The 27,175-nt window shown below is 41.5% G+C and overlaps 1 protein-coding gene across 1 annotated transcript in view; it reads right to left on the reverse strand.

Moving 5' to 3' along the window:
- Positions 1–27,175, reverse strand: part of tbc1d9 (TBC1 domain family, member 9 (with GRAM domain)) — a 101,394-nt gene that overhangs the window by 68,034 nt on the left and 6,185 nt on the right. The window contains exons 3-4 of the mRNA XM_060926504.1: positions 4,515–4,625; positions 271–389 (exon numbers count right to left, since the gene is read on the reverse strand). Coding sequence (XP_060782487.1) covers positions 271–389; positions 4,515–4,625 — 230 coding nt within the window. The remainder of the gene's footprint in view (positions 1–270; positions 390–4,514; positions 4,626–27,175) is intronic.

Here is a 27,175-nt window from a genome sequence, read left to right on the forward strand (position 1 = left end):
TTTTTCTTCAGATTTCTGTATTTTGACTCATTTCATTCACCCAGCTTGTTCTCCATCATTTGCTTTATGATCATTAAACTTAGTATAAAGCCTCATTGAGTTGATTAAAAAGTGATGAATCAGTAAATAAATGCAGAAATGAGCTCAGGAAGTTGTGAAAATGATCTCCGTGCAGTAATACAAGCCATTTCAGGATCCCTTGTGAATACACAGACAGGTTCGGGAATAATAAGAAAATGTTTAAGGTGTGTGCGTGTGTGTGCACGTTACCTGAATCTTGCCCTTCACGAAAGTAGTGATGTCGTTTTCATTCTCAAATATAGACAGCGTCTGCAGGAGATTGTGTTCCAGCCACTCCCAGTGTTCGGTGATCTCTCTACGGGAGCTCCCTGTCTCACACACACACACACACACACTCCAATGAGCCGCCACAGTAAGAAATGACATGCTCACCTTCATTCATCATCTTTGTAGGGAAAAAAAAAAGGAATAATGGATATTACGCAAATGGTAACGTTTTCATTAAATCAGCCACGAAACGCATTCTTTAATCTTCCATTAAAATGTAAATGGATTTTTGCCCACTTCTAAAATGTATGAGATCACAAGGCACCCGTGGGTAGGAAGGGAAAAAAAAAAAAATTAGCAAAGAGTATTCTGTCACGCTTCAAAAGCCAAACTGATGAAATCAAATTCCAGTTGTAAAGTCCTTAGTGAAGAAAAATGTGTCGCGTTTCATGCTGTTATATTAACTGCTGAATAATGAAACAGAAAAATGTATAAATAAATGTAAATCTAACCATTTTTAACAGCTCCCTGAAAGCTAATAACCTGCATTGATTCATTTCAGTTAATGACGTGAAAATTAATAATCGGAGAACGCGTCCATGCCATGATCGTTCACGAGGTCATCTTTTATATGGCGACACTCTTTATTTAACATTTTTTGGAAGGAGTATCTTGTGACAGTGCTTTGTCGTGGTCATAGTTAAAGCTGTAACTTTCTTCAGGAGAAGGGTGTTTAAGGAACAACTGTTTATTGCTGATTTAACATAAGTAATAACATAAACCAGCCACCTTGTCATTGATTACTTTCCTATAACAAAAACACCCAGTCTTGTTTTATTTCTTTATTATGTTTGCCATAAAGTAGGAGCGAGTATTATTGGAGTTATGGTAAGAAGTGTTGGGTTTTGGAGCTTGGTGCATATTAATAATAAGTTCTAATCCATCCATAAGCCATGGAATATTCTGCTCTGCACTTCATAAAACAGCATGGGAAGTACTTTGTTAATAAAATGGTATTAATGAGACTGGAGGTAATCTGTCGGGTTTAAAAATGGCAAATCCACAATGCACAGTGCCAAATCACAGCCCTCGTTTTAAGAAGTGTTTTGCTGCAGGTTACATAAGGTTCAGACTTTTACTGTTGTATACAGTTTTATTCATTTTCCCCAACGTGACATGCACTTGAGGTGGAATCCAAGAGTCGAGCTGAGAAACCGGTCTTGCGCAAATGCTCAGCAGTGGGTCTATGGCAGTCTTTGGATTTGAACTCACAAGCTTATAATGACTGGACAGTGCCAAATGTAATCATAATTACCAGGTCCTCATAACGATTGGACCTTGTCAGACGTCCTCACAATCAGAACCTCAAAGACTGGACAGTGCCAAATGCCCTCATAATCATCAGGTCCTCATAATGATTGGACAGTGTCAAAGGTTCTCATAATTACCAGGACTTCTTAATGACTAAACAGTTTCAAATGCCCTCAATCATTAGGCCATCAATGATTGGACAGTGCCAAATGCCCTCATAATTAATAGATCCTCATAATGATTGAACAGTGTCAAAGGTCCTCATAATCACCAGGTCCTCATAATAATTGGACAGTGCCAAATGTCCTCATAATTACCAGAGCCTCATAATGATTGGACAGTGTCAAACGTCCTCATAATCACTGGACAGTGTCAAATGTCCTCATAATCACCAGGTCCTCATAATAATTGGACAGTGCCAAATGCCCTCATAATTACCAGAGCCTCATAATCACTGGACAGTGTCAAATGTCCTCATAATCACTGGACAGTGTCAAATGTCCTCATAATCACCAGGTCCTCATAATAATTGGACAGTGCCAAATGTCCTCATAATTACCAGAGCCTCAATGATTGGACAGTGTCAAACGTCCTCATAATCACTGGACAGTGTCAAATGTCCTCATAATCACCAGGTCCTCATAATAATTGGACAGTGCCAAATGTCCTCATAAAAATTGGACCAGTGTTAAATGCTATCAAAACACCAGATCTTCTTAAATGAGTTGACAGTTTCAAACGTCCTCATAATCATTAGGCCCTCATAATAATTGGACAGTGTCAAATGCCCTCATAATCACCAGCTCCTCATAATGATTGGACAGTGTTAAATGTTATCAAAACACCAGTTCTTCATAATGACTACAGTCTCAAACATCTTCATGATCATTAGACCCTCATAATAATTGGACAGTGGCAAATGCCCTCATAATTACCAGATCCTCAATGATTGGATAGTGTCAAACGTCCTCATAATTCTCAGGTCCTCATAATAATTGTACAGTGCCAAATACCCTCATAATTCTCAGGTCCTCGTAAAGATTGGACAGTGTTAAATGCCATCAAAACACCAGGATTTCATAATGATTGGACAGTATCAAACGTCCTCATAATCACCAGGTCCTCATAATGACTGGACAGTGTCAAATTTCCTCATAATTCTCAGATCCTCATAATGATTGGACAATGTTAAATGTTCTCAAAATGCCAGGATTTCATAATGATTGGACAGTGTCAAATGAGCTCAATCTCCAGGTCCTCATAAAGATTGGACCTTGTCAAATCAAGAGTTGCTGATACGCAATATAATGTAAGGTAATAACAGAAACTGACCTGTCTCAAGGATGTTCCACAGTATGACATGGACCTGTATGTAAATGTCTAAAGTCTGACATGTAATTCTTTAATAAATTAAAAATATACAATTATTGGTAAATGACTGTCGTATAAGAGGAATAAAACAAAATGTGCTGTTACTGGAAAATAAACAACTTCAGTGCACTAATGTCATCACACCACCCCTTTGTTGATTATTTTCCTGTAATAGAACGTCACTAAATGTTTTTTTTTTTTTCCCCAAAAAATAAAATCACTGAATAACATGCTTTAAGATAAACAACTGAAAATTAATTCGGAACTTTAATGGACTCCGTAGTACAACAGAAATCTCCAACATCAGCACTTTGTAACCATCAGGAATAGTCCGAGTATGAAGGACTTCTGGTTTCTCTGTAACGAGTTGTATAATTTTTGTCTTTAGGAGAAAGAGAGGAAACAACTGTTTATAGCGGCCATAAACGCAAGTGAAAACAGGAACTGGTGTCACAGACGCGAGACCGTTCTCTCATATTTAAAGGAAGGCCACTGGATCTTTTTTTTTTTTTAAAGTACAATCTTATGTCTTTAATTAAAAAAAAAATGTATAAGCAGAATGAAACACTGACATGCAGGAGCAGCAGTTATGGTCATGTTTCATACCCAATTGGAGTCACATCCTACATCCAGATTGCATGTGTATTAGTCTGAATACATGTACAGTATATATTTTATAAATATGTTGTAAGATTATATATGATACCAGGTATAATATTTGTATATTTTGTCCTGCGGTATTACTGAACAAAAATGAACCTAACCCAAATCAATTCTGATAGACAAACATGTAAATACAATACAGAACAATGTATACAGAGCCAACAGTATTTCAGACTAGGCTCAGTAAGGAAGTGAAACCTCTAAAATGTGCCAGTGAGTGGCTTCCACTCTGCAGCTCCCCTCAAACCACATTAAAGCTAAAAGGAGTGAACACAATCTCTCCCTAGGGGCTGAAGGGGTCTCTCCAGCTCGAATGAAATAAAGACACACGTCCTCACAATAGACTGCACTGCGCTGTGCTTTCGCCATCGGACATCTCGCTTGTCCTATTATTATCGCTCAAGTCCATTCTATTTTGACTCGTACTACAGCTTTAACAGAGGTTTTATGAGACTGGCGCATGGAGAAATACCAAGCTCAGCTAGTGTAAGTGCTGAGGCCAAATTCAATTAAGCACACCCAGATGCACTATTCTTAAAAGCCTGCAGCTAAGAGGGAGATTTGAGTGTGCAATCAATAGTGCACTAGCTACAGAGTACGCTGAAGCACACAACAGCAAAGCCAACACGAAACTGGCTGGCTGAGATCATACGCATACATAAAACTGGCTGAGATCATACACGTAATTCCGCAGCCAACATCTAAACACCATTTACAAGGGAAGAGGATAATTTACTTTTGTGCTTTCGACTTCCCCTCGAACCCCAGCGGAGAATGAGGTAATGCTTGGCATTCAGAAGCCAATGGAGAACAAGGGGCAAGATGTGAGGGAGCATTCTAGAAGCAGGGATGAGCGCAGGGTATGAAGCACAGTGATTTACCGTGGGCGATGATCCAGTACACCAGCGAGTCAGGCGTCTGATAAAGGATCCTGTACGGAGCCACACGTGCACTGGAGTCCAGGACGACGTCCAGAGTCCCTACCAACAAACCTGCATGAAGAAAAAGAGTTCAGAATTCAGGAAAATAGCATGTCAGTGTCTGTGAGAATAATATAGTTTGACTCATGACATCCACTTATGTTGATATATAAATCTCGGGGGAAGCAATGGCCTAGTGAAGCAGCTTTGGGAATCAAAGGTTGCTGGTTTGATTCCCTGGACCAGTAGGAAAGGCTGAAGTGCCCTTGAGCAAGGCACCTAACCCCGAACTGCTCCCCAGGCTGCTCTGGGTATGTTGTACATCACTCTGGATAAGAACGTCTGCTAAATGCCTGTAATGTAACGTAATGCTAATAATTTTGGGTAAGCAGTAGCTCTGAAGTGCTTAGGTATTAGTATTACATACTAAGGTTCTGCCATTCATTTTGAACCCAGAGCCACAACCTTATAACACTAAGAACACAATATGACAATATACAATCAATTAAATACATTATGGAACAGTACACTTTTCTAAGAGCACCCCGAGTATCACTGGTACTCATAACAATATTGCTGTTCAGTACAACAACAAGGTGATTTTTTTTTGGGGGGGGGGAATATATATATATATATATATATATATATATATATTTTTTTTTTTTTTTTTTTTTTTTTCCACATTATTATACATACAGGACACCTTTTCCTTGGAATAAAAACGTATTCAATTCCCTTCTAGAAGGTTTCATTCATTTGGTTTGATAGCAGGCAATATTTTAGTATATCGCTTATCCTACATATATTACATCATTCTACCCAATGGAGAATGAGCGTTGAATACGGTTTACGATATTGCATGGTTGTCAAGACAGTGTCGGAGTTGATGTGAATATCCAATGAGAAAGTTTTCTGCTGCGTATGTGCAGAAGCATTTCTTTGTTTGCCAGGAAAGAGAAAAACGTGCTGAACACCCGAAAGGCTACCAAAACTTCATTAGATATTCTTCACGCATATTTACAAGAGAAAAACATACCAACGGACATTAAAAAAAACTGGAAGAGAGACGGAGATGTAAAACTTCCACGCTAGCGAGTAACTGAATTTGTAAACAAGCATGGCCGCCAGGTTTGCTTTGTTAAATATGGAAGATTTTGAGAGAATTTTGAAAGACAAAAGATGTGCTTAACACCCGAAAGGAATGTGTATGTATAATAATAATAATAATAATAATAATGGCTGGATTTTTTTTGTGTGGTATGTCAGATATATTCCATTCAGCTACTCGTCTTCAACTCGTTCAATATCATGCTAGCTGAATGGAATATATTTGATATACCAGTCAAAGCCAGCCAATATTATTTAAATATTCCATTTTCATTATAGTCTACTTCTTTTTTTAATAAAAGTATCAGTGTAAGTTCATATACAAATGGAATAGATCATTTGTTCATCACAGACCAGTCACAGCGTGTAGTTTAATCACTCACCACATGTGAGTTGTGAAATCTAATGGTGAGTAAAGATCACCCCAAACTCGCTTTTCTCATCGAGTGCAGTCAAAACGATGGGTTTCTACCTAGTATTCATGTAAAATCCAAGAAATATTTGGCAAAAACTCCGTCCTCGTGTATGTTGGGGGCCGCCACTGCAAAATGAAAATGAAACCGGAAATGACAGGAATCAGCGAGCATCAACTTTGGGCGCGATTGGCTGGGGCCGCTTGTAGGGAGAGGTTGTTTTTATTAGACCAAATTACATAGAAAATCTATGCTCACACTTGCCAGATATCCTTTTTTTTGACCCCCCCCAACTATTACATGGGAGGTACATATAGGTTATTAGGTATATAAATCGCAATTTAAGCACAAGTTTAGCATGGTAGACCCCCATTATTTTATTTATTTATTTATTGAAACACACACACACACACACATCATCCCATCTGGGACCCCTATCCTGAAGATTTTCAGCATCCAAGGTCAGTGTGCCAGTCCCGTCAAAACAAAAGAGTAAGTCGAAGAGAAATAAAATTATGAATGGAAATATATTCTTATTGGATGAAAAAAGTCAAGATGTGTAAAACAAGTATTGGAGACAAGACCTGAGCAGTTTTTCATCAGTTAATTTATTTGAGTAATTAAAAAAATGATTAAGAATGGACACAGTGCTAACAAACGACACTGAAATATACAGAATCCATGCATCAGAGAGCTTTTTAAATGGACTCACTGGCAGATCCAGAAATTTTCTAGCTTGTATATAGCACAGGAGTGGTTTATCTACAGAAGCATCCAAAAAATACCAAGGGATCTCATGGAGCTATTCGTTTGTTCTAATACTCAGTTAGTACATAAAGGAGTTAAATTATATGGAACTTAAATTTGCCTTCAGTTCTTATCATCATCAAAATTCTCTTTATCTCATTTTATTAAATATCGGAATGCATTTCTGATCGCTATTCTGTCGCTGCTATAGCAAGTTCTGAGTGTTTGAAATATGCTCTGTAATATATCAGTCCATATGTCAAAGCAACCATAAACGAGATTCGTTGAGGCCAGTGCGAGACATTGTAGGACGGAAGTAAAACGTACAGCGGAAATCAAAGTGACAGACATCTGCCAACGTTGTCAAAAGACATGCGCACTCTTTCGAATGCTGATGTAATCAAGCCGGAAGTTTTGTTTGTTTTGATAGCAATCAGGAAAGCTCGAAAAGAGTAGGCAGTAATCGTCATTTAAACTCGTTTTTGTGCAATATTTCGTTTGGAAAACAGTTTTCAAAATGGCGGCGCTGACACCTGGCTGACATTGCTTCACGTTTCGAAGTCTCACACAAGTCTCGTGAAGATCGCGCGGATAAGCGACGCCTGCCGTGGACCAAACGGACTAAATTCAACATGGCTAAAAACCAAACAGGCCGATAAGTATAACATTTAATTGCAATTAGTTACCAATACGAGTCACGATATAAGGTTACTAAAACCGAAAACGTAATCGAATAAACACGTTAATTAAGAAATAAAGCAAGTTTAAAAATGACTTCAGTTCCCTTTTAAGAATACTTTATGAACAACTGTCAAAATGACCCCCCCCCCAAATTAAGTCACGTACAGGCCTGATGGATGTGGCGGGTGTTCAACAGGTTTGGCGAGTGCTCAAAAAAAATAATAAAGTCAATACGGTGCAGTCATGCAAGTACTCATATGAAAACATGCAAATCTTCCACAGTACAGCAGCCACAGGCCTGTTCGAGTACACAGTGCATTATTACAGAGACCAGAGTGCACTCTGTGCTAGTGCAGAGGATTAGTGCTGAAATATTGCACATGGTGTTTTTGTGCTTATCAGCTTATCTGTTGTTGGTGTTCGGAAATTTACCACATGCGAGACTGCGTGCTTGGCAGAGCTGGCATTTGATTGCACGTTTCCAGGATACGGATTCAGAGCGGATTTGCTACCGTCCTGGATAATAAGCTTTTACTTAGTTGAGTCTTTAATTAGGTGTGGGCATATACAAACAAACCGTCTTATGCCTGCCTGATAGAAACATTGTAAACAGAAGGTAGTGGGAGTGAGGCCCTTGCAGATTTGTTAGACTGGTGGAGGCAGCACAAGTTACAGGTGTCCGATGGCCTCCAGGTCTGGTAGTTGATTTCCAGTGGTTTTCTCAGGAGCTGTGTGATCTTACTGGTGTTGTTCTCTGAGCACTATCACATACACTCACCAGCCACTTTATTAGGAACACCCATGCCAGTAGCACAATGCATAAAATCATGCAGATACAGTACAAACCAAGCGCTTCACTGAGCTTAATGTTCACTCCAAACATCAGAATGGGATAAATTGTGATCTCAAAGTGTGACTTTCTTTCACTGTGGCATGGTTGTTGGTTTGAGCATTTCAGAAACTGCTGATCTCCTGGGGTTTTCACACACAATAGTCTCTAAAGTTGACACAGAATGGTGGCGGGGGAAGAGAAGAGGGGAAAAAAAAAAAGGCATCGAGTTGAGTGAGGTACAGTTCTATGGGTGGAAACGCCTTGTTGATCAGAGAGGTCAGAGGAAAATGGCCAGATTGGTTCGAGCTACCAGGAAGGATAGAGTAACTCATATACAACCATAGTGATCAGAAAAGCATCTCAGCACGCAACAGCAGAAGACCACATTGGGTTCCACTCCGACAGCCAAGAACAGGAATCTTGGAATCAAGAACAAGCTCCTATTAAAAGTGGCCAGCTTTATGGTTTCTGGATATCCTGGAAATGCCATTGTGGCAACATTTTTAAAAACTGTAGGAACTTAATCCAAGAGATTCCATAATGTCCATTTTTGTCTTGGTGGGAACGTTGTTTGAGGAGAACACCGAAGGAAGGTTTTCAAACCAAAATCATCTTCAGAAAATAAATAAATAAATTACAGAACATTCTGATATGTTCTGTTCATGGGGATACTGATATTTCCACACAATCATTTCTACACCCTCTTTCAAGGCTTCCCTGGTTATCAAGCTCCACATCCTACAATCAAAGGTCTACTCTGTTTAAGACTGTCCAGGCCACCCAAATGGTATTGCACTTGACCCACTTGACCTCCAACTTTCATTTTGAAGATGGTGACCCTACAAGATGGCTTCACCATTTTGGCTTGAGCCCAACCAGTTTATGTGGGTGGCCCAGTCACCAGACACTTGCTTGTGGATACTATTCTCAGGCCTGACTCCAATGGTTGATCCTGGTAATCCCTAATGCAGGCAGTGTATACTTGTTTTTGTACTTTTCATAGAAGTCTTTAGGATCACTCTTCTTCTAGCTTATCTCTCACATCTGTTCACCAAAAGTAACATAGGCCTAAAGTTCAACAAAGTACACAAGCCCCTCCACCATGACAAGGTCTCAGTCAACGAAGGGCAGGACTGTCCCGTGTCTTTGGCTCACCATGGCCTTGACCAGGATAAAGCAATTATTGATTGATTATGAACGAATGAATACCAAAAATATGTGGACACCTGACCATCACACCAATGTGTGTCCATTCCAAAATCATGGGCATTAATCGAAATTTAGCCCCCTTTGCTGATAGAACAGCCTCCGAATGGCTTTCACTAGATATTGGAGCATGGCTGTGGGGATTTTTGTTCACTGAGGTTAGGTACTGATGTCAGGTGAGGACACTGGTATGCAGCTGGTATTCCATTTCGCCCCAAAGGTATTCATTAGGGTTGAGGTCAGGGCTCTGTGTAGGCCACTCGAGTTCTTCCAGATCAACCTTGGCAAACCATGTCTTTACAGACCTCGCTTTGTGCACATAATGATTAAAAAGCTACTTGACTTATAACCTACAATCCTTGTAATCATATGACCAGTGATGAAGTGATTGTTCATGTCAAAGACAAAATGATTCATATATGAGTATTATGAAATGTCCATTACACACAGTACTTACGAGAACAGTAATATTCAGTCTAATGTGCGTGTGTTATGAAACTGAGTTTCATAGACTCTATGAAACTCTATGAGGATGGGAGACAAAATGTGTTAGCCTGTCACCTGATTGTGAATGAATCATGGTTAGTCCTGGTGTTTGAAGTGGCATATGCCGAAGGTGAATACTTTCACAGCTCAATGTTCTTTACAGCACTGTTATGCATCTTCACACCTGACAAAGGCGCAATGGTTTTACACCAGATACCAAACAAGGAGCTACACGAAAGGACATGTCCGTTTTATGATTATGATATATACCACATGTTAACAGACAAAAATGAGCATGCACTCAGGTTACAAATGGAAAGGTTCCTATTACATCACGGCGTGTTCAAAAAGGAAATAGCTTTTGGAGATGGGTATGGGTAGAAATGTCTAAGTGTCTTCACACATGCAAACATTTGGTCTGTTCTAAACCAAATGGACCAAATGAAGGCCACTTAAGATGTAGCTTAGCCTGCTTCCAAGTGAACCTTAGTGTGATGCACTGAGAATAGTCCATTTTACACAGATGTTCTGTAATAATGGCGTAAAGAAGGCACCTTAATATTCTTCGTGTGCAACCATGTGACAAAAGTGTGACGTATGCATCCGCCGGCATGTTGGATGATACATAAATCCAAAATGCCATCTCATGTGAGCAATAACTGTGATGCAACTCTGACTTTCTCAAAATATTACCATTCTTTGGAGTCCTCTGTCAAGTCAAGATTCAGAGAAAAAGCTGAAATCTGTGGCTTTGACCTGTATATGTTAAAGCCAACTGATTATACAGAGAAGTTAACCTCATGACCAATGATCAAATACCCTGATATAGTGTGAACTATTTCATTCTACAAACCTCGTGGACAACCAATGCACAAATGAAGGCTTATAAGATCCTAGGTGCCTACAATTTCTGTGTGTCTGGCTGGGTTGGTAGTCTTCTCACCAAGCAATTAAAAGATGACCGGGTGCTTGTTCATGGTCGTGTAAACAAGTGTTTCTCAACCACAGGGCGGCGGCCCATTAGTGGGCCACGAAGCACCATCTAGTGGGCCGCAATCCCCCCCCCAAGTTGAAGCTAATTTTCACTCATAGTAGGGTACAATTGCTACAGTCACACTACAGCTCCCAATATTTTGCGATAGGTTTTTGATGAAAACGAGGCATATACATCTCCACATTCACTGGATATGAGCAATCACGCACTCCGATTGGCTACTCTACTACTAGACTATCAGCATATCAGTTCATATACCATGAGTAGAGAAAAACAAAATGCTGGAGCATGTTGCTGAACCAACCGAGGATAAAATAAAAACTCTACTTGAAAACAAAACCACAAAAAAAATAAAATCAACAAATACAGGTCAAAGCCACAGATTTCAGCTTTTTCTCTGAATCTTGACTTGACAGAGGACTCCAGAGAATGGTAATATTTTGAGAAAGTTGGAGTTGCATCATAGTTATTGCTCACATGAGATGGCATTTTGGATTTGTGTATCATCCAACATGCCGGCGGATGCATACGTCACACTTTTGTCACATGATTGCACACAAAGAATATTAAGGTGCCTTCTTTACGCCATTATTACAGAATATCTGTGTAAAATGGACTATTCTCAGTGCACCACACTAAGGTTCACTTGGAAGCAGCCTAAGCCATATCTTAAATGGCCTTCATTTGGTCCATTTGGTTTAGAACAGACCAAATGTTTGCATGTGTGAAGACACTTAGACATTTCTACCCATACCCATCTCCAAAAGCTATTTCCTTTTTGAACACGCCATGATGTAATAGGAGCCTTTCCATTTGTAACCTGAGTGGATGCTCATTTTTGTTTGTTAACATGCGGCATATATCAATCATAAAACAGACATGTCCTTTCGTGTAGCTCCTTGTTTGGTATCTGGTGTAAAACCATTGCGCCTTTGTCAGGTGTGAAGATGCATAACAGTGCTGTAAAGAACATTGAGCTGTGAAAGTATTCACCTTCAACAGATGCTACTTTAAACACCAGGACTAACCATGATTCATTCACAAACAAACTCCATTGTTCTACTGGGGGACTTCAATGCTCATGTGGGCGACGACAGGGACACCTGGAGGGGCGTGGTTGGGAGGAACGGCCTCCCTGATCTGAACCTGAGTGTTGTTTTGTTATTGGACTTCTGTGCTAGTCACGGTTTGTCCATAACGAACACCATGTTCGAGCATAGGGGTGTCCATAAGTGCACGTGGCACCAGGACACCTTAGGTCGGAGGTCGATGATCGACTTTGTTGTCATTTCATCTGATCTCTGGCCCTATGTCTTGGACACTCAGGTGAAGAGAGGGGCTAAGCTGTCAACTGATCGACACCTGGTGGCGAGTTGGATCCGCTGGCGGAGGAGGAAGCCGGACAGACCTGGCAGGCCCAAACGTATGGTGAGGGTCTGCTGGGAACGTCTGGCCAAGCACTCTGTCGGGGAGGTCTTTAACTCCCACCTCCGGGAGAGCTTCTCCCAGCTTCCGAGGGAGGCGGGGGACATCGAGTCTGAGTGGACCACGTTCCCTACCTCCATTGTAGACGCAGCTGTTCGGAGCTGTGGCCGCAAGGTTTCCGGTGCCTGTCGTGGCGGCAATCCCCGAACCCGGTGGTGGACGCCAGAAGTAAGGGATGCCATCAAGCTGAAGGAGTCCTATCGGGCCATGTTGACCTCCGGGACTCCTGAGGCAGCTGATGGGTATCGGCAGGCCAGGCGTGCCACAGCTCGAGCAGTTGCGGAGGCAAAAACTCGGAACTGGGAGGAGTTTGGGGAGGCCATGGAGAAGGACTATTGGTTGGCCTCGAAGAAATTCTGTCAAATCGTCCGGCGCCTCAGGAGGGGGAAGCAGTACCCTGCCAACGCTGTTTACAGTGCGGGTGGGGAGCTGTTGACCTCGACTGGGGACATTGTCGGGCGGTGGAAGGAATACTTTGAGGATCTCCTCAATCTCACCGTCATGTCTTCCATTGAGGAGGCAGAGGCTGATGACCCAGAGGTGGACTTGTCCATTACCCAAGCCGAAGTCACTGAGGTGGTTTGTAAGCTCCTCGGTGGCAAGGCACCGGGGGTGGATGAGATCCGCCCTGAGTATCTCAAGTCTCTGGATGTTGTGGGGCTGTCTTGGCTGACACACCTCTGCAACATCGCGTGGCAGTTGGGGACAGTGCCTCTGGAGTGGCAGACTGGGGTGGTGGTCCCTCTTAAGAAAGGGGGCCGGAGAGTGTGCTCCAATTATAGGGGAATCACACTTCTCAGCCTCCCAGGGAAGGTTTACTCCAGGGTACTGGAGAGGAGAATTTGGCCAATAGTCAAACCTCGGATCCAGGAGGAACAATGCGGTTTTCGTCCTGGTCACAGAACACTGGACCAGCTCTATACCCTTCATAGGGTGCTCGAGGGTTCATGGGAGTTTGCCCAACCAGTCCACTTGTGCTTTGTGGATCTGGAGAAGGCATTCGACCGTGTCCCTCGTGGTATTCTGTGGGGGGTGCTTTGGGAATATGGGGTTCGGGGCTCTTTGCTAAGGGCTGTCCGGTCCCTGTACAAATGGAGCAGGAGTCTGGTTCGCATTGCCGGCAGTAGGTCAGACATGTTCCCAGTGCATGTTGGACTCCGGCAGGGCTGCCCTTTGTCACCGGTTCTGTTCATAATATTTATGGGACAGAATTTCTAGGCGCAGCCAGGGGCCGGAAGGAATCCTGTTTGGGAACCACAGGATTTCACCTCTGCTTTTTGCGGATGATGTTGTCTTGTTGGCTTCTTCAAACCAGGACCTTCAGCATGCACTGGGGCGGTTTGCAGCCGAGTGTGAAGCGGCTGGGATGAGAATCAGCACCTCCAAGTCCGAGGCCATGGTTCTCGACCGGAAAAGGGTGGCTTGCCCTCTCCAGGTTGGTGGAGAAGTCCTGCCTCAAGTGGAGGAGTTTAAGTATCTTGGGATCTTGTTCACGAGTGAGGGAAGGATAGAGCGTGAGGTCGACAGGCGGATCAGTGCAGCCTCCGCAGTGATGCGGTCGCTTTATCGGTCCGTTTTGGTGGAGGAGCTGAGCCAAAAGGCGAAGCTCTCGATTTACCGGTCGATCTACCTTCCGACTCTCACCTATGGTCATGAGCTTTGGGTAATGACCGAAAGAACAAGATCGCGGATACAAGTGGCCGAAATGAGTTTTCTTCGCAGGGTGGCTGGGCGCTCCCTTAGAGATAGGGTGAGAAGCACAGTCACTCGGGAGGAGCTTGGAGTAGAGCCACTGCTTCTCCACATCGAGAGGAATCAGCTGAGGTGGCTCGGGCATCTCTTTTGGATGCCTCCTGGACACCTCCCTGGGGAGGTGTTCCAGGCATGTCCCCCCGGGAGGAGGCCCCGGGGAAGACCCAGGACACGCTGGAGGGACTGTCTCTCGGCTGGCCTGGGAATGCCTCGGTGTTCTTCCCAAGGAGCTGGCCGAGGTGTCTGGGGAGAGGGAAGTTTGGGCTTCCATGCTCAGACTGCTGCCTCCGCGACCCGGCCCCGGATACGCGGAAGAAGACAAGACGAGACAACAAAATATGGAATAAAAAGTATTTGATGGTAGGAACATATCTTTTATTTTCCAATAATTATCACAAACTGTTACTCTCGTTTTGCCAGTTTGTTTACACTCTTCATCTTTAAGCATTAAAGTTTGTTGAATTTTTCTTTTAGACTGGTTCAAAAGCCCAAAGTTGTTTGAAAATTACAGAACTGAAATATCCAAGGAAGAATTAAATAAATGTCTAAAACACACTAGTCAATTCGTGCAGCCATCAATAGGTTTTTGAGAAGTCTGCCCAAGTGGAAATGATTTTGTTGGACATTTTGTATAAAGTTTTTCTTTATCGGATTTGCAAAAGATAAAAATGGTCTGTTTCTCAAAATCCAGTGAATGTAGATACAATAAAACAGTTATTTTACTCAATCTCGTCGTACATGGCTTATAGCGGACTCGGCACTATGCACCTCGTCGGCCATCAGCTCACATACGACTCAATTTCTTGGAATAATTGGAGTACAAACCGAGCTGGCTTTTTGGAGAAAAAAAAAGGTGTCAGAAAAAACTGGGCTCAAAAACAAGAGCGTGCGCGCAAGGTAACAAGGAAGAAAGAGAATAAAGTGACAAATGTGAGCAACACGTTTGTGTGATCAGAGTTATTTTGGAAGAAAGTGAAAAGTAGGAAGAACTGATTTGAGGCAGAAAGGAGTGCAGATGCCGTAGATGGAACCGCTTACATTTGCACTGCTCTGGGAAAGACGACCGTCAAGGCCAAAAACATCACACCCCTGTCCCGCTGTCTCTTTTACATGGACGTCGATTCTGGCCCCATTACCATCAATCGTTCTGGCTCAAAGGCAGAACACCACAGACCTCCCGTTCTACATTCGGACAATTTATACAGAATGCGAGGTGGAATACAGGAGCAAGGATTATGCCTTGAACAGGCTGTGGAAAAGGGGCTAATGAGATTCAACCCAAGTTCAGGAAGACAATGAGATTTTCTGAGGACATTTCCAGCCATGTCACTGTCCCTTTTTTTAAACTGGTGTCAGGTTCCATCCTTCAGTAAATTCTCCACTCTCACAACACATTTTCACTCACAGTCCATCAAAAGTTCAAAAGCAGTCATCAAATTAGTGAACCAATTACACAGATCTTATTTTTACTCTTATCCATCACACTTAAGTACTTGTATGGCTTTTTTTAATTAATTATTATTTAAAGGAGAACTGAAGGCAAATTTATCAAAATTCTGTTTCTCTCATTTTATTAAATATCGGAATGCATTTTTGATCGCTATTTTGTCACTGCTATAGCAAGTTATGAGTGTTTGAAATATGCTCTGTAATATATCAGTCCGTATGTCAAAGCAATGGCCGTAAACAAGATGCGTTGAGACCTGTGCGAGACATCGTAGGACGGAAGTAAAACGTACAGCGGAAATCCAAGTGACCAACATCTGCCAACGTTGTCAAAAGACGCACGCGCCCTCTTTCGAATGCTGATGTAATCAAGCTGGAAGTTTTGTTCGTTTTGATAGCAATCAGGAAAGTTTGAAAAAAGTAGGCAGTAATCGTCATTTAAACTCGTTTTTGTGCAATATTTCATTTGGAAAACAGTTTTCAAAATGGCGGCACTGACACCTGGCTGACACTTCTTCACATTTCGAAGTCTTGCACAAGTCTCGTGAAGATCGCGCAGATGAGCGACGCCTGCCGTGGACCAAACGAACTAAATTCAACATGGCTAAAAACCGAATAGGCCGATAAGTATAATATTTAATTGCAATTAGTTGCCGATACGAGTCACGATATAAGGTTACTAAAACCGAAAACGTAATTGAATAACACGTTAATTAAGAAATAAAGCAAGTTTAAAAATGACTTCAGTTCTCCTTTAATATGCATGTGAGGTTTTCATCTAAATAAGATCTAATTAGGCTGATCTTAAAAGCAAATCATGTGCTGACAGTATCACGAAACCCACAAAGCTTAGGATGACTGGCACAATCTAAGTGGGACAGTATTAATCAGCAGAGTTATGATAACACAAAGAAAGAACGATAGGACTAAACACAGCACAGGGCTTGTTTCTCAATACCAGGTCAAGGTATTAACTGAGCATTGTAAAGGACGCAGGGATGCAAGTGTCTTTTGTGAATTTAGGTCAAAAGGAAAAGTTCAAAGACTCGTGAAACTTGTACAGCCAGTAGGCCTGTTCATGTTGCTCAGCCACACCCTATCAGCATTTCTCAAATACTTATGTACACACAAAACCTTAAAATTACTGCATCATACATCATAACAGATCACCTGCTTCAAGAAATACACAAATGGAAAATCTCCCATCCCTTCTGAGACAGTTCACCCATTTTGTTTGTTTGTAGTCATTTGCCAATTCCCATCCATTAGCTCTTTCGTATTATACGAGACTTTGGAAGGTACAGTACACATGCTTCCTTTAAAGCACGTGAAACTATTCCCCAAGCTACAACCCCGATTCCAAAAAAGTTGGGACAAAGTACAAATTGTAAATAAAAACGGAATGCAGTAATTTACAAATCTCAAAAACTGATATTGTATTCACAATAGAACATAGACAACATATCAAATGTCAAAAGTGAGAAATTTTGAAATCTCATGCCAAATATTGGCTCATTTGAAATTTCATGACAGTAACACATCTCAAAAAAGTTGGGACAGGGGCAATAAGAGGCTGGAAAAGTTAAAGGTACAAAAAAGGAACAGCTGGAGGACCAAATTGCAACTCATTAGGTCAATTGGCAATAGGTCATTAACATGACTGGGTATAAAAAGAGCATCTTGGAGTGGCAGCGGCTCTCGGAAGTAAAGATGGGAAGAGGATCACCAATCCCCCTAATTCTGCGCCGACAAATAGTGGAGCAATATCAGAAAGGAGTTTGACAGTGTAAAATTGCAAAGAGTTTGAACATATCATCATTTACAGTGCATAATATCATCAAAAGATTCAGAGAATCTGGAAGAACCTCTGTGCGTAAGGGTCAAGGCTGGAAAACCATACTGGGTGCCCGTGATCTTCGGGCCCTTAGACAGCATTGCATCACATTACAGGCATGCTTCTGTATTGGAAATCACAAAATGGGCTCAGGAATATTTCCATAGAACATTATCTGTGAATGCAATTCACCGTGCCATCTGCCGTTGCCAGCTAAAACTCTATAGTTCAAAGAAGAAGCCGTATCTAAACATGATCCAGAAGCGCAGACGTCTTCTCTGGGCCAAGGCTCATTTAAAATGGACTGTGGCAAAGTGGAAAACTGTTCTGTGGTCAGACGAATCAAAATTTGAAGTTCTTTATGGAAATCAGGGACGCAGTGTCATTCGGACTAAAGAGGAGAAGGACGACCCAAGTTGTTATCAGCGCTCAGTTCAGAAGCCTGCATCTCTGATGGTATGGGGTTGCATTAGTGCGTGTGGCATGGGCAGCTTACACATCTGGAAAGACACCATCAATGCTGAATGGTATATCCAGGTTCTAGAGCAACATATGCTCCCATCCAGACGACGTCTCTTTCAGGGAAGACCTTGCATTTTCCAACATGACAATGCCAAACCACATACTGCATCAATTACAGCATCATGGCTGCGTAGAAGGAGGGTCCGGGTACTGAACTGGCCAGCCTGCAGTCCAGATCTTTCACCCATAGAAAACATTTGGCGCATCATAAAACGGAAGATACGACAAAAAAAGACCTAAGACAGTTGAGCAACTAGAATCCTACATTAGACAAGAATGGGTTAACATCCCTATCCCTAAACTTGAGCAACTTGTCTCCTCAGTCCCCAGACGTTTACAGACTGTTGTAAAGAGAAAAGGGGATGTCTCACAGTGGTAAACATGGCCTTGTCCCAACTTTTTTGAGATGTGTTGTTGTCATGAAATTTAAAAAAATCACCTAATTTTTCTCTTTAAATGATACATTTTCTCAGTTTAAACATTTGATGTCTCATCTATGTTCTATTCTGAATAACATATGGAATTTTGAAACTTCCACATCATTGCATTCCGTTTTTATTTACAATTTGTACTTTTCCCAACTTTTTTGGAATCGGGGTTGTACATCACGTAGCATGCTACATAACAAATCAGGCTCAAATGAGCGTAAACAAAAAATGAACTCATTTGGGTTTACAAATGGTTTCCCCATAAACAATTTCAGTCATAATTCACTGTACTGTGGGTCATGCACGAACTTTTACACTTTTAACCTAACAGGCAAATGTAAAGTTACCCTTAAGATCAGACACATCATCTCTGCTGAAGGATTCTCAACACATTGTTCGTTAAAGTCACAATGCTCCTTTGCACCGGTCTTCGTCTTATAATTTATGTACTTCGATGTTTAGCAAGCTAAATGTCTACTAGAACAGCTATACAAGGGTACTTCAAAAAAGTTCTCGGCCTCACCCGGAAAACGTCCCAGGAAAAAGATTGTTCTTGCACTGTTTTTCTACGGAGTCTTCTTTAACTTCATCGCACTTGGTCCACTGATGTTCAACCGTCGTTATCACTTCACGGAAGGTCGTCACGTCTTGAGTCTCCAGATCCTCCTGAGCAGCATGGATGACTCCATTATCATCACTCTGAAAATGGCGACCATGTGAGTGGGATTTCTCTTTGGGAAACAGATGTCAGACGGTGCCAGGGTGGGTGAGTAAGGTGCATGGTACAACAGTTCAAAGCCACATTTGGCTGCTTCTGCCCCTGCCATCTGTGCTGTGTGGATGGGCGCATTGTCCTGGAGCAACAGCACGCCAGCTTGAAGGCTTCCTCTCCTTTTTCTTCGATCGCTTCCTTCATTGGAGTTTTTGTAAACAGTGATAGAAGGCTTTATAGTATATAGTTATGCCCCAAAATGAGAGTTACATCCCTTTTTTCCAGGCAAGGCCGAGAACTTTTTGAAGTACCCTCGTACATAGTTATTGATATGCCTCATTTTGTAACCTCCTATTTTTCTCTATAAATGCACCATCGGGAGCCTGAGGGAAACAGTATTTCAATACACTGTATACTTAACATATGGACGTATTGACAATAAAGCTCTCTTTAATCTTCAAGGGTTCCTCTCTCAGGACAAACCAAAGAATTTCTCCCTCCTATAAGTGAACCCTGAAGATGCAATTTGCTTAATCACTACAGCATACAGAGTCAAATTTGCCATACCTACGAAATGGCACTTATTTTAGATACGTGTTCATATTTGTTAATTGTAACTGCTTATTAATTAGCTAGCTAGAAGAAATGCTAGCTGGACTGTGTGAGAAACTTGAAATAGGTTTTCTTGTGAGTACCAACCAAATATCAGAAGTTAAAGGTGCTGACTGCAAAGTCATCTGAAAATTTTCCAATTTTGTTTTTTATTGTTCATGGAACTTTCCTATGTTTTACAAGAACAATATCATGCAGACGAGATGTGATCATTTGGATGTCCTGAGAGTCGCTTTTCTCCATTTTGGGACCAAATATCCTCCTTCTTGAGGTAAACAGTGCAGCCCTACGGAAACCGGAAACAGTCGAACGCGAGGAGCTTTAACTAATTCACATAACTATGGAACTGCTTCACACCAAGATGGCGACATGCAGAAAACATCGTGACTCTGCATCGACCTCGGAGAGTTTTGAGTCGCAGAGATGTAATTTGTGGTTGATGTTTGCGAATAGATCCGTGAAACAAAAGATGAATAGGTCTTTTCTCTGTTACTGCTTTTGTGTTCTCGTTTCTTTCTCTGTAAAATCAAAAAACATTCAGTGTATAACTCCATATTCGCTACCGTGGAGTCGAGCCCATTCATTCTAAGGCTAAGATAGCTAAGCGCTAGCTAGAATGATTTAGTTATCCGTCCAGAAAAACGATACGTCATCGAACCTTGCTCTATCTTGCAGTTGCACTTACTAGGCAGGCTTTCCTTTTCTTTTCCTCTGGCGGGAGAGCCGAGTCCGCCATGTTTGTCCACGCTGACTTGTTTTGGTTAAAAGTAGATCAAAAATGCATCACAGTGGTCACGTGATATTGTTGCTCACTTACTTCGGCAATCTCCGGAATCGTAAAATGCGGGACGCATTTTATCTCGGTAAAACATTTACACATAGGATACACGGTGTGTATGCGCACAGCAGCAAAATATCTAACTCCAACAGCTATAGAAACAGAACATTTTACCCAAAATTCAACTCTGTAGTCAGAACCTTTAAATCATGCAATAAATAAGTTTGGATTCTTTTCCAATATTTTGGCTGTTCCTCCAAAATTCCTGTACAAACACACAAATCAAATCAAGTGGGTGTAAGAAATGACAACATGTTAACATCAAACAACAAGTGCCACTTGATTATCACTTCCTGTTGCGTCAAATTTTATGTGAACCACAAACATGACCAGGAGGAGGGATTAGTCTATAAGAAAACCATAAACCTAGCATAAAGTTAAATAAAAAGAGAACGTCACAAATTGTATAATACTGTATTAAATAATTAATATATCGCACTAGTAGTACTATAGCAGTGTCAGTATGTACAGCGGGATACTGTTTTGATAAGATATCGATAAAGACCGAGGAAAACAAATTAGCCTTGCTCTCTTTTGTCGACCTCCAATGCAGATTCAATATGATCCATTAACTTCACAGCCACTAGCACAGATTAACGCTAACAGCCCTCAAAACACCTGGCAAAAATTACAGCCAGTCATTGAAACGGTCTGTAAAAGACTTCAAAGGCAAACAGCCATAAATGAACCCGGCTTCCTCTCTAATCCGGACCATAAATGTGGAAGAGTGAAGGCTCCTCCTGGCCACATGACCCTTTCAGTTCCTTCTTTTATCCAACGAGCAGGGTGAGATGTGCTTTCCTTGCTTGCTTGAGAGGAACAGTACTCATCACATGATGTTTTGAGGATAGCGATGGAGGCAAGGTCATTACCGGGAACGTATTGTCTGGAGTTACAAACCAATCTACTGTTCTGTCCAATGTTGAAAACCACAGACCAGGCTTTCAGCAGAACAATCATTTCTCTCATTGTCATTCTTTCTAACTGTAGTCAGCTTTCGATTCTTCTCCGTTTGGACTCTGGGTTTTGCTCAAATTGCTGTTCTCTGGCCACTGCGTGAAATCAATACCAGTCTCGAATAACATGAACCTATGACGTCTGTGTTGGGAAGCAATTAATCGAGGAGCTGCTGCCTGAATACTTACTTCTCCATAGCATAGGAGCCAGCATCGTTCCTCTATCATTCTCGAAGGTTTATTTGTCACACGGTCATCAAGACAGAGTTGTGACTGAAGGTCGGTCATGCAGTCACCATGAGATCTTTAATGGTGGATTTGACCGTTTACCAACTATTGTTTCTTCATTACTGATTATCCGTTCTCATAAATTTTGCATGGGAAACAGGAGGGAAATGTGAATCTGATGCCTGTTGTACTGAACACGCATTTAAGGACAGTGCAAGTGTGCTGATTTGAATTGCCCACCTTGTGATTAAAGGAGAACTGAAGTTATTTTTAAACTTGCTTTATTTCTTAATTAACGTGTTATTCAATTACGTTTTTGGTTTTAGTAACCTTATATCGTGACTCGTATCGGCAACTAATTGCAATTAAATATTATACTTATCGGCCTATTCGGTTTTTAGCCATGTTGAATTTAGTTCGTTTGGTCCACGGCGGGCGTCGTTTATCCGCGCGATCTTCACGAGACTTGTGCGAGACTTTGAAACGTGAAGAAGTGTCAGCCAGGTGTCAGTGCCGCCATTTTGAAAACTGTTTTCCAAACGAAATATTGCAAAAAAATGAGTTTAAATGATGATTACTGCCTACTTTTTCAAAATTTCCTGATTGCTATCAACACAAACAAAACTTCCAGCTTGATTGCATCAGCATTCGAAAGAGGGCGCGCGCGTCTTTTGACGACTTTGGCAGATGTTGGTCACTTTGATTTCCACTGTATGTTTTACTTCCGTCTTACGATGTCTCGCACAGGTCTCAACGCATCTCATTTACGGCTTCGACATAATGCTATGTAATACATCAGTCCATATTTCAAACACTCATAACTTGCTATAGCAGTGACAAAATAGCGATCATAAATGCATTCCGATATTTAATAAAATGAAAGAAACAGAATTTTGATTAAAAAAAAAAAATTGGCCTTCCATTCTCCTTTAAGCTACTTTTAGATTGTACTTCACTAGTTATGTTAGTTAACGACACAGGTTTGATCTGTGCACATTCCCTGCCTTGATTCATCTCTAAGCGCCAAATACCATGTACATGCCATGTGCCTCTGGAGCCTTGGCCGTCTCACTAGCTTTCCCAGCCTCTTCTGGGCCCAGGCTGCAAGGAGGGCAGGACCTGTGTGCCAGGCTCTCTGCCTCCCCTTTTGGCGCCAACTGGCACATCACATTCACACATTTACATAACCTTGACATCATCGCCAACCGTGAGCGCATGCGTCGTTCCCCCAACTAACATTCCTCCCAACCCAATGCTTTCCTTGAAGATTAACAAATCTGAGAATTTACTGTGAGGCAATGGGCAGCTGAAACAGTAAAAACAACCAAGTCTTAGGTTAGTTGTGTGTTTTCACAAGGCTGCTACAACAAAAACACAGCAGACCTATGGGCCAAACCCAGGCTAAACATGACAGATGATGACTAAAATCAAGGCCAGAGCCAAAGAGGGTTAGCTTCAGGGGGTGGTGTGGTGGTTGTGTGTGTGTGGGGGGGAATTTTGTCTCTGGTAAATCAAAAGAAATATGAGACGTACAGGAAGCTAACTGTGAAGAAGGTCAAGTTTCAGGAGTGATCTTTCTCTGAAGCATCAGTGATTTCAGAGCTCCGTGCAGACATACGAACCAAAGAAGGCTTTCAAATGCAACAGACGACATGCATAAAATTCTGCAATCAATCCATTCTTCACAAAGAGTCCTCAAGGGCATATTCCACTCCACCAAACAAACCCAGAATCAGAGCGCTTAATATCATTTGGTTGAGTGGCTCATCCAAGAAACTGGTTACGATGACAAATAATTTGCGACATTAATGCCTATGCTTGAACTATGAATACTGCTAATGATGACTCAGCAGTTAGGACTCTGTACGACAAATCCGAAAGCTGTAAATTCTATCGCCAAGCTGCCACCACTGGGCCCTTGAGCAAAGCCTTTAGAGTTTATCTGCTTAACTCAATACGTTTCAATTTGGAAAAAAGCAGCTGCCAAATGAGTAAATGTCAAAGTCTGAATGTAATGAATTACCAAAATAGTATTTTATACATTTTGCTGAGTTGGCTATAAGCCATGTACGACGAGATTGAGTGGAATAATGGTTTTATTCTATCCACATTTCACTGGAGTTTGAGAAACGGAGCATTTTTATTTTTAGCAACATCGATAAATAAAAAAAACTTTATACAAAGCATCCGACAAAATCATTTCCGTGTAGAATGTAAACAAACCGGCAAAATGACAGTAGCAATTTGTGAAAAATGCAATAATTATTCTCATCTCATTATTTGTAGCCGCTTTATCCTGTTCTACAGGGTCGCAGGCAAGCTGGAGCCTATCCCAGCTGACTACGGGCGAAAGGCGGGGTACACCCTGGACAAGTCGCCAGGTTATCACAGGGCTGACACATAGACACAGACAACCATTCACACTCACATTCACACCTACGGTCAATTTAGAGTCACCAGTTAACCTAACCTGCATGTCTTTGGACTGTGGGGGAAACCGGAGCACCCGGAGGAAACCCACGCGGACACGGGGAGAACATGCAAACTCCGCACAGAAAGGCTCTCGGCGGCCACGGGGCTCGAACCCGGACCTTCTTGTTGTGAGGCAACAGCGCTAACCACTACACCACCGTGCCGCCCCATCCTGCATTCCAAAGAAGGAATTTCCTATTTGAGCTGGCGTGTTCTCTCTCTTTTTTTTTTTTTCTGGGCTGAGATCAAAAATTACAAGTTAAGGCCTGTCTTTTGGAAACAAATATCAGTCTTCAGGTTAATCGGATGATTCATGATTCACTTGTAATAAATGTCAAGGTGATTTTTCTTTTTTGGATTCTGCAGAATTTGGTGCAATTGCACCAAGAACAATCATAGGAAAAAGACTTATGGGCCTTTTCCACTACACTTTTTCAGCTCACTTCAGCCCACTAACCACTACACCACTGTGCTGCCCTACCATCAAATACCTTCATTCCATATTTTGATGCTTTTTGTTTGTTTGTTTTTGGGGGGTTTCTTCTTTTTTTTTTTTGGTGGTTGGCAAATCAACTTAAAAGGTGCATTACCGCCACCGACTGGGCTGGAGTGTAGAACAGGAGCTATTGGGTGGGGGTGGGGGACTATATTCTTTTAGTCATTTCCATTTCTTTTCGAGCAGAGTTTTTATTTCATCCTTGGTTGCTCCGCCATTCTGGTTTTCTCTACTCACAGTATATGAACTGATATCCTAGTAGTAGGAGTAGCCAATCAGAGCACGCGATTGCTCATGTCCAGTGAATGTGGATGGATATACAGTGTAATTAATAAATATATCTCCAAAGTAGTACATCATTCACTACACCACGCCCAACACAAAATATCAAAGCATCAAGAAGCTTCAACTGAGCAATCCCAGAGGCTCGTGAGTTGAAACCCTGACTTGACTCTGGACATTGATAAGGAAACTCAAACAAGTAAGTCAGTGTCTTAACTTTACGCCACACTGACTTTCCTGAATGGTTTAATCAGACTCCCTCCATTCATTTGATTATGTCTTTCTTGTACAATGTACGAGAGTAGCCTTGAGTAATGACTATTCGAAAAAAATATATAATAATAATAAATAGCACCCCACCCCTACATACACACAAAATATCTACATGTTGCTTTGTGCTGTGCTTGTATTATCTATCTGAAGTGTACACAAGAATCCCGAGTAAGAATCCCAACATACTAGCTGGGCAATAAAGCTATCATGAATCTTACTATAACCAAAAACGCTTAAAAAATAAATAAATAAATAAAATTGTATGCCACACGTAAAAAAAATATTCAGTAAATAGTCATACGACTGAGATTAGGTCACTTAAGTCCAGTCGAGCTACTGTTTGAGCAACGAAGCCGCGTGCGCACACACACCAATGATTCAGCAGGAATGTTTTGCTCCGTGTCAGTCTGCACACACTGTCAACGTTCCAAAGCAGCTAGTTTTACCCAACAACACATAAAAAGTCTGATGAATCACACAGATCCACCCAGGATCTCTCATGCCCCAAGATATTTAAGTGTTTTTGAAGAAACAAGACTTCCAACACTTTTTACTGCTCCAAATGTAAAGATTAAGTTTGATGTTTGAGTGAAAAGGTCATCTAAATCTAACCAAAGGCTTTTCAGTGGATAACAATCACCACCTCACACTAATCACTAATCACCGGACATGATGATTTGAAGAAATATTTCCCAATCCGAAGCATTTCCTGACATTTCACTCACTGAACACACAAGATTATTTCGGGTTTTTCTCTGTTGTAGCATGCTTGATTTCATTCGCGCTCACCTACAAGCCCTGCGGGTGATTGGGTGATTTCACCAGGGAAAGAGTGCAGGGTTAATCCCACAATGCACGGCTGAGTACATCAGGATAAGGATTGGGCAACACCGAGAAAGCTTAGATTGGCTTCGTTTGTACTCAGAATGCAAGCCTGTGTGATTTTAAAGTTATGTAACCATGGTATTTTCTGGTACGATCAAAGGATTTAGTAACACGTGTTCCAGGAGACCTTTGAGAAAACAAATAACTTCCAGAAAAAAGGATCAATCTAGTATGCTCTTAGGTTGTTCACTGTGAAAATCTTTAATGGTTCCAAGTCGAACCGAACACAAACAGAGTGATTTCAACATGGTGTTCTGTACCGTACACAATATGGTGGGAAAGGGTTCTTTAAGGCTTTTTCAGATGGTGAAGGGTTCCTTGTTTGTGGAACAGGCTCTGCATTAAACTCTTGAAAGTACAACTGATAAGCAAAGAAGCCTTAGAAAACCATAAATCGTGACCTTCCCCTCCCTCTGCCCTTTATCTCTATTAATAATGCCATTAAAAAATGGTTCTTCAAGGTGTTTTTGGATCGTGACTTTTCTCGCTCTAGATAAGCTCCAACCCTTTTGCCTAGGACATTTGAAGAATGCTTCAGAGGTTCTGGGTTTAACTTAAGACTGTATTCTGGATCTACAACTTTAACAGGAAAAATGACTTAATTTAGCAAATCCAGAACCAAGCACAGGTCTCTGGTACCGGTATGTTCTTCTGGGAGAACCTTGAAGGCTTATACGCAGAATCCTACAAAGTTCCAAATATCAACCTCATGTTGACAGGATAAATATTTATAATGTATACTGTATAATATAGATATTGTATATTATAGTGTATTATAGATGGATATTTAACAGTTATTCCACGAAATCGAGTCGTACATGAGCCGACAAGGCACATAGCGCCGAGCTGGCTATAAGCCGTGTACGATGAGATTGAGTGGAAGAACTGTTTTATTCTATCCACAATCACTGGATTTTGAGAAACAGAGCATTTTT

Source organism: Neoarius graeffei, chromosome 7, assembly GCF_027579695.1.
Source record: "Neoarius graeffei isolate fNeoGra1 chromosome 7, fNeoGra1.pri, whole genome shotgun sequence".
In the NCBI taxonomy this organism is placed as follows: Eukaryota; Metazoa; Chordata; class Actinopteri; order Siluriformes; family Ariidae; genus Neoarius; species Neoarius graeffei.